This window comes from Terrapene carolina, unplaced genomic scaffold (genome assembly GCF_002925995.2).
Source record: "Terrapene carolina triunguis isolate 2854851 unplaced genomic scaffold, T_m_triunguis-2.0 Scaffold838, whole genome shotgun sequence".
NCBI lineage: Eukaryota > Metazoa > Chordata > Testudines > Emydidae > Terrapene > Terrapene triunguis.
In genome coordinates this window covers 3934120-3940928 of record NW_020665189.1, presented here as the reverse complement: position 1 = coordinate 3940928, position 6809 = coordinate 3934120, and the positions used below count along the sequence as shown (strand labels likewise).

The 6809-nt window shown below is 45.9% G+C and overlaps 1 protein-coding gene across 1 annotated transcript; it reads right to left on the bottom strand.

Annotated features, from left to right (window-relative positions):
- Window positions 1–36: 36 nt before the first annotated feature.
- NDUFA2 (NADH:ubiquinone oxidoreductase subunit A2) lies at window positions 37–6782 on the bottom strand. Its single transcript, XM_024193968.2, has 3 exons — window positions 6661–6782; window positions 2699–2805; window positions 37–245 (listed from the first exon to the last, which is right to left on the bottom strand). The coding sequence occupies exons 1-3, from the start codon at window positions 6765–6767 to the stop codon at window positions 154–156; spliced, it is 306 nt and encodes a 101-aa protein (XP_024049736.1). The 5' UTR covers window positions 6768–6782; the 3' UTR covers window positions 37–153.
- Between the last annotated feature and the right edge of the window lie 27 nt (window positions 6783–6809).

The window sequence follows — 6809 nt, the reverse complement described above, 5'->3', positions numbered from 1 at the left end:
AGCTTAGCATCTCTTTTAGAACAGACTCTCAGAGCACTTTGTCAGACATGCTTTTATATGCGATTAATAAGTTACAATTACAGATATACAGCTTCTCCATTAAACCCATTCAGGCAAGGGCTCCAGCACATGCAGGTTCAGTTCTCTTTGTCTTCATGTTTTGCTGTGAACAACATTCTCCAGGGCCTTGGCCACTTGATCCACATTGAGATTATTCAGTGGCACGCAACTCTCTCTGCCGAACTCTGGGTGGGGGGGGGGGGGGGAAGAGAGAGAGAGAGAATTAGATGAAGAGGCCACCTTGTCCCCTTCCCCCAGGAGAGGCAGTGCTGGATTTATTCCCTAGTGCCTTGGCCAGTCTCATAAGTGTAGGTTTTGACAAGCTGGTCAATTGACCCCCTATTATTTGACCATGGTGAAATATTCCAACAGGAATACCTGATGTAGGTGACGGCTGACTTTTGTGACTGCATGATGGAGCCATTCCTTCATTTTTTAAACTTAATTTCATTGTGTTTTCCATTTATCTGAGTTAAAATAACTCAGTTAAGTACATTGTTTTTTGTAGTTAGGCATAAGTGGCTAAGGCAAAGCCTATTGCAGACCATAGTCTTACTCTTTTGTTACTGTTCTAACAAATTAGGGCTCTAAAATATTTGACCAGTTATTTTTAGACCAGTCAGATACCCAACTCGAGTGTTCTATAGCATGGGGCTTCCACTCTTTCCTTTAGATTATCTCATAACCTCTCTGTAAAGAGCCTTTCCCAGACTCAGCTTAAGTGTTCCCCTTTCTGTTTCTTAGTTATAACCCTCCTCTTCCTCCTTGGTGTTCACACTCTTCAAAACATATGCAGATTTTTTCCCTCCCTTCTAGTTTTTGCTCATCTGAACTCTGCATGTTTAGCCCACTTTCCTTGTAAGTCAGCCCCACCCCCACGAATGGCTATGCAGATTGTCTCACTGGCTAGTCCCCAGAAGCAAGGAAGAGACAGCCTACTACCAAGCTGTGAGGGACACTTGTATTGAAGGCAGAGCAGACTTGCGTTTTCATTTTTATCTGCAGCCTGTTCATCTCAGAGTCCTGACTAAGGCTTGGGGAAAAGCTGTTTGAAAAGATTGGTTACTGCACTGACTGCCATTTGGCACTGCAGCTCTTCTTCTCGGTTCTCAAGGAGCCTCCATCATAACAGAGTTCTGCACACTAACTAAATGTCCCAAATCAGAAAAGCAGCATTTCCTGTGGTAGTCTTCAGAATCCCCCCATTCTCATGGTTTAGTAAGAGAATAAGTCTGTGTAATTAACTGGCCTTCTTTATGCTTCTGATTCCACCACTAATTATTTTTTTTAAAACTCCAACCAGAGTTCATGGCTAATCCTCAGTGGGTCAGTTTAAGCTTGAAATTGCTATAGCTGGTTTGCGCCATATGAGATTTCCACTTTGGTTCAAGAGCTGTAGTTGTGAGCCTCGCTAGCTTTTTGCAAATATAGCTACAAAGGGGACAGCTACACAGCAAAATCCAAAACCCTGTGGCAGCTAGTCTCAAAGCCTGGCTCATCTGATTCAAGTTTGCACCAGAGGGCTAAAAATAGCAGCAAGGAAGTTCTTACCCAGGCTGGAGACTCTCCCTGCTTCGCTGGGTTTCGGAGTTCAGGTTCCTGCCCATAGCGTGAGCCCAAGGCAAGAATTTTCTGTTGCAAACATTCAGCCTGCAGTCAAGCATGTTTGTGTCTGCGTAACAACTCTGTGCATTTAAAGCAACAGACCACTCTTCCAGTTTAGCTACACGGGGAGAAGTCTGTCTATTGTGAGTGTGCAGCACATTTTACTCATTTAAACACTTTTTTTTAAAAAAAGGAAAAATCTGTTCATTTCACAGGCTACCATTACATTTAAGGCTTCACAGAGACACTTCTGCATCAGACAGAGCATTCTAGTGTTAACAGGGTCACCCAATTTTATTTTTTATTTACTAATTTTTTTTAAACTTACTTTCTGATAGAGCCCTGTTTAGACAGTATGTCCTGAATGCTTTTTAAAACATTCCTTTAAGAAGTGGAAAGTTTTTCCTGTTCGCTTGGTGTTTATAAGGATCTGTCTAGCTAGGGATAATTACTATAGACTAGGGAAACAATGAAACCAATTACACAAACAAGTAAAACGGGGGGGAAAAAATAGAAACCTAGCAAAAAATATCCAGCTTTGTTACAGGAATTTTAGATGGGGTAACAACAGTAGGTACAAAGTTTTAAGGTGGACTTGTAATTTTCAAATTGACTATCCCTTTAAAGATTCACACCACAAAGTTCACTTAGCCCCACTGTGCAGATGCATAGACACATACACACACCATTCAGAATCACTGTTTAAGCAGTTGAACTGGTAGGGCAGAGCACCACTGCAAGTACCCCGATTTCTGAACTTCCTAACGAGTTCATGTCTCAGACTTCCATTAGGCAGTTTTTAGCCTTTATTTTGTACAGTGCCTCTTTTTTTTTTTTTTTTTGCCCTTTCCCAAACCAAGCAGGTCCTAGCCTCATCTCTCCACATATGGAAACTCCTCCTTGATGTGTAATTTGCACTGCTCTTTCCTGGATTGTGAGCAGTTTATTGCTGAATTTCTAGTTTGATACAGACCCCAGTGTTCTTGTCAAACTCGGAGCTAATGACATTGACTAGGGCTCCTTCCCAACTCACCGTATCGAGCCCAGAGCTTAGGCTGCACATCAGAGCACTCCCGAATCAGGATGGGGAAATCCGGGTTTGCCTTCTTCAGAGTCACGTAGTGCTGTTCAATGAAGTCTCTGTCAAAAACAGAGCTAATTAAAGCTCTGTGTCATTTCCAAGTACAATTATGTCAAACTAAAGAGAATAAGTAGTTTTCTCTACTGGGGTCTCAGAAGTGTTATATGCACCTGGCCCTTCCAAAGCATCAACAGCCTCTGGAAGCAGGCAGTAGAGAGGACCACTGTCTACGGAAGGGTACAGTAATGAACATCTTGTCTGTACACCAATTTCACCCCAGCTCTGCTCCCTCTTGCACAGCTCAGCAGTCCTGTGGACCTCACCAGGGCTACGTGAAGCGTAGGACAAGTGTTACAGAGAAACAGGACATGTCAAAAAAACAACAGTTATACTAGTAGTGTTCTTACACAGGATCTCCATTCTACTTTATGCTTGAATCAAGTCACAAACAGTATTGCCCTTTGACCTCAGCCTGAGTGAACAGTCCCCTATCACAACAGTGCCTGGAGAATTCCTTCTGGCATATACAGTGGGACTCAAGCAGGAAGGTGTGGAAATTGCTCAGAGAAGCAATTTGTACATACCTCCCTCTTGCAGGGTGGAAGCTGTGAAAGGGGAGACTCAAAACAACACAGCCTTTCGCTGAGATTTAAACATTTACCAACACATCAGTCCATGCGGTCCAGGAGCATCTTTTAACCACTGACCCATATTACTATCAGAGCACCTACAGGACACGGTGTCCACCCAGGGCACCTAGACAGGCCTCTCACCTACATTCACACCAAGCCCCATCTCCATGACATCACCCTCCCTGTCCTAAGTGAGCATGCCATTATTACTGCAGTTATTAGGAGTCTTGGAGGTTTATAGGCTTTAGGCACATTAATAACAGAAAAAAAAAGATCTAGTTACTCTCACTTAGCTGAGCTAGTGTCAGTCAATAAACAGCTCCCTAGATACAATCCCTACCCTAAGGACAAGCCTAGAAAAATAGGCCTTACAATATACGCAGGAGTCAATAAGTCTAGGGAGCGTGAGCTCAACCCCCAGCCCCTGATCTATACATGCATCACCCCCACAATTCATAGGGGTGCTGTCCAAATTGCACACAGCCCGGAACCATCTCTCCAGTAAAATCCAATCAAGTGATGCTTTGCAGTAGCAAGTAATCACTATTAGTTTATTTGAGATATGACGTCCACTCTGGCTCACTCAGCCAGCCTTTGGGAAAGCTGAACAACTGTACTATTACAAGTCAAATGTAAAAAGTCAACTTATGTGTCATCCCCACAGTGACTATACTGCAACTCACCAGCAATGCCCTCGGAGGAGGAAACTGCCCCATGGGCAGGTTGTTCCATAACTGCCCGCTTTGGGGTACCTGCACCTCACTCTGCAATCTCCAGTACTAGCCACTGCCAAAAAAGAGATTGTGGACTAGCAAGAACACTCACTTGGTCTGATACAGTCATATTTAGGGTCCTGTCTTTGATTATTGGCAGAGAGAAGTGATTTACCACCATGGGGAGTTTCCGTGCAATGCCAAGGCTGAGGCAGACTGAAGGTTGAGAGGAAACCTGTAGATTACAAGTACTGCCCAATCAGTCTTTGCCACCCTCACCATCTCAATTACCTTCCCTGTCAGGGTATCGGTGTGGGGTGACCAAACGTCCCGTTTTGGACGGGACAGTCCCTTTTTTAAACCCTGTTCCGGCCGTCCCAACTTTTCTGGCAAAAGTGGACATTTTGTCCCATTTGCTCTTGCTAGCTGATCAAGTTGGAAAGAGCAGAAGGGACAAATGCACATTTTGTCAAAGTGGAGAGCCGAGGAGGGTGAGCAGGGATGCCAGGCCCGCGGAGGGGAGGAGGCAGGGCTCAGGTGAGAGGCAGACAGGGCTCGAGCGAGCAGTTCAGGCCAGCCCCATGCGGGGAAGAGGGGCAGGACTTGGGCCGGCAGTTTGGGCCAACCCCATGCAGGGGACGCAGAAGCCCTCGGGCTAGCCCCATGCAGTGTCCCGTTTTCCCTTTGGAAAATATGGTCAACTAGGCAGAACCCAACTGCAGCTGATCAGGGACGATCAGGTCCCAGTTTTCAGGGTGGTTCCAGACATCTCACCGGACGTGTGGCTGCCCATTGTCTCCCTGCTGCCATGTGCTCCCCTGTCTGTCTCGATCCGCCCGGTGTCTCCTGGTTTATGACTAAGATCCGTGGGGCAGGGGCCCGTCTCTTTGAGGGGGCCGTGCAGCACTGAGCACACTGGGGTCCTGCTCCCTGCCAGTGTAGTGTGAAAAACTGCTATCTGTCTTAATTTGCTACCACTAGCAGTTACTGATATTAGACTGCTATCTGACAATCTGCTACTGGAACAGGGATAGCAAATTCTAACCAGTAGCAGTTACTGATAAGTGAGGTTGTCCTTACTTTCTGACTTGTCCCAATTTGCTAGAACTTCAGTGATGTGGGATGGAAGCATAAAGTCTTCGGCTTCCAAATGACCCTGCCTGGTGTACATATGTATTAATTACCTCTTAATTGAAGGAGGTCATTTAAACATCATTTATTTTGCAGCTTCATTTACTGTGCTAGCAAAACATAGCCAGTGCAATACTAGAAACACAGGTTTCAGAGGGGTAGCCGGGTTGTTGTTTTTGCTGATACAGACCAAGGAGTCCTTGTGGATCCTTAGAGACTAACGAATTTATTTGGGCATAAGCTTTCATGGGCTATAACCCACTTCATCAGATGCATGGATTGAAAAATACAGTAGGCAGATATAAATATACAGCACATGAAAAGATGGGAGTTGCCTTACCAAGTGGGGGTCTGTGCTAACGAAGCCAATTCAATCAGGGTGGATGTGGCCTATTCCCAACAGTTGACAAGAAGGTGCGAGTATCAACAGAGGGAAAATTACTTTTTGTAGTAACCCAGCCACCCCAGTCTTTATTGAGGCCTAATTTGATGGTGGCAAGTTTGCAAATTAATTCCAACTCCGCAGTTTCTCATTTAAGTCTATTTTTGAAGGGTTTTTTGTTGGGGAATAGCCACTTTTAAGTCTGTTATTGAGTGTCCAGGGAGATTGAAACACAGATGTCATTGCTAAAACTACTAGCAAGTACTTACTTATACATATTTTCAATGAGTATTATTAAAATATAAATTAAATAGCTCAATGACCTGCATCTGCACAATAACAAAGGTAAATGGTGAAGCACTAAGAGTAATTCAGGGAATCCCAGCAGCAGATAAGACAAATTTGTGAATTGCTATGAGACTTTATGCAATCAGATGCACTGATAAGGGATTCTTGTTTCTGAAGGGGTATATGTAAAATATTTCACTGAATCAAGTCTCCTGCAGCACCTCAATAGGTTAGGAGCTGCTGTGACTAGGCATTGGGATGCCTGTGCCTTTAAGAACCCAGCCCTGGGAAGCCCATGCTGAGATGTACTGTCCTGTGGGAGGGGAAATGAAAAAGCCCCTCTGCCCCCCTCCCCATTTTTGCAAACACTATTGTCTAAGTCCAGTAACTGTTACCCCCTCTGCCCCTGCTCCCCCCGCCATTTTGCCCTTCAGCCCTTATCTTAACCCTGCCTCCAACTGCTTGAACCCCCCGACCAGTCAATTTCCACCCTCTGCTCCCCCGTCCTCCGATTTGCCCCCTTTGGCCCTGTAAAAAGCACTCCGCAGAATCTGAGGCCAAGTAAGGGCAGGGTGAAGGGCAATGGCTTCAGCAGATGCTACTAAGCATGCTCAGCAAATTAAGACAAAGAGCCGTTTTTCACACTATACCGACGCGAGGACGATGATGACGGTAACTAGGAGATCCCCAGTGTCCCATCGGGAGGGAGGCGCTGCTGCCTGTCCAAGGATCTCGGCCCCCGCCCAGCCCTCCCGAGGTGCCCCGCACCTGGTGCCCTGGCTGCCCGGCGAGCGCTGACACAGGTGGATCCGAAGCTCCTTGAGGCTCCGGCCCAGACCGCTCCCGATACTCCGCACAGCCGCGGCTGCCGCCATCTTCCCAGTGTTCTGCCTCCTTCCTAGCCAATCCCATAGCCG

Coding starts and splice junctions, on each gene's coding strand:
- NDUFA2 (XM_024193968.2), bottom strand. CDS start 6,767: ATGGCGGCAGCCGCGGCTGTGCGGAGTATCGGGAGCGGTCTGGGCCGG. Junction 2,806..6,660: donor CCGGGCAGCCAGGGCACCAG/GTGCGGGGCACC, acceptor TGTTTTTGACAG/AGACTTCATTGAACAGCACT. Junction 246..2,698: donor TAAGCTCTGGGCTCGATACG/GTGAGTTGGGAA, acceptor CCCCCCACCCAG/AGTTCGGCAGAGAGAGTTGC.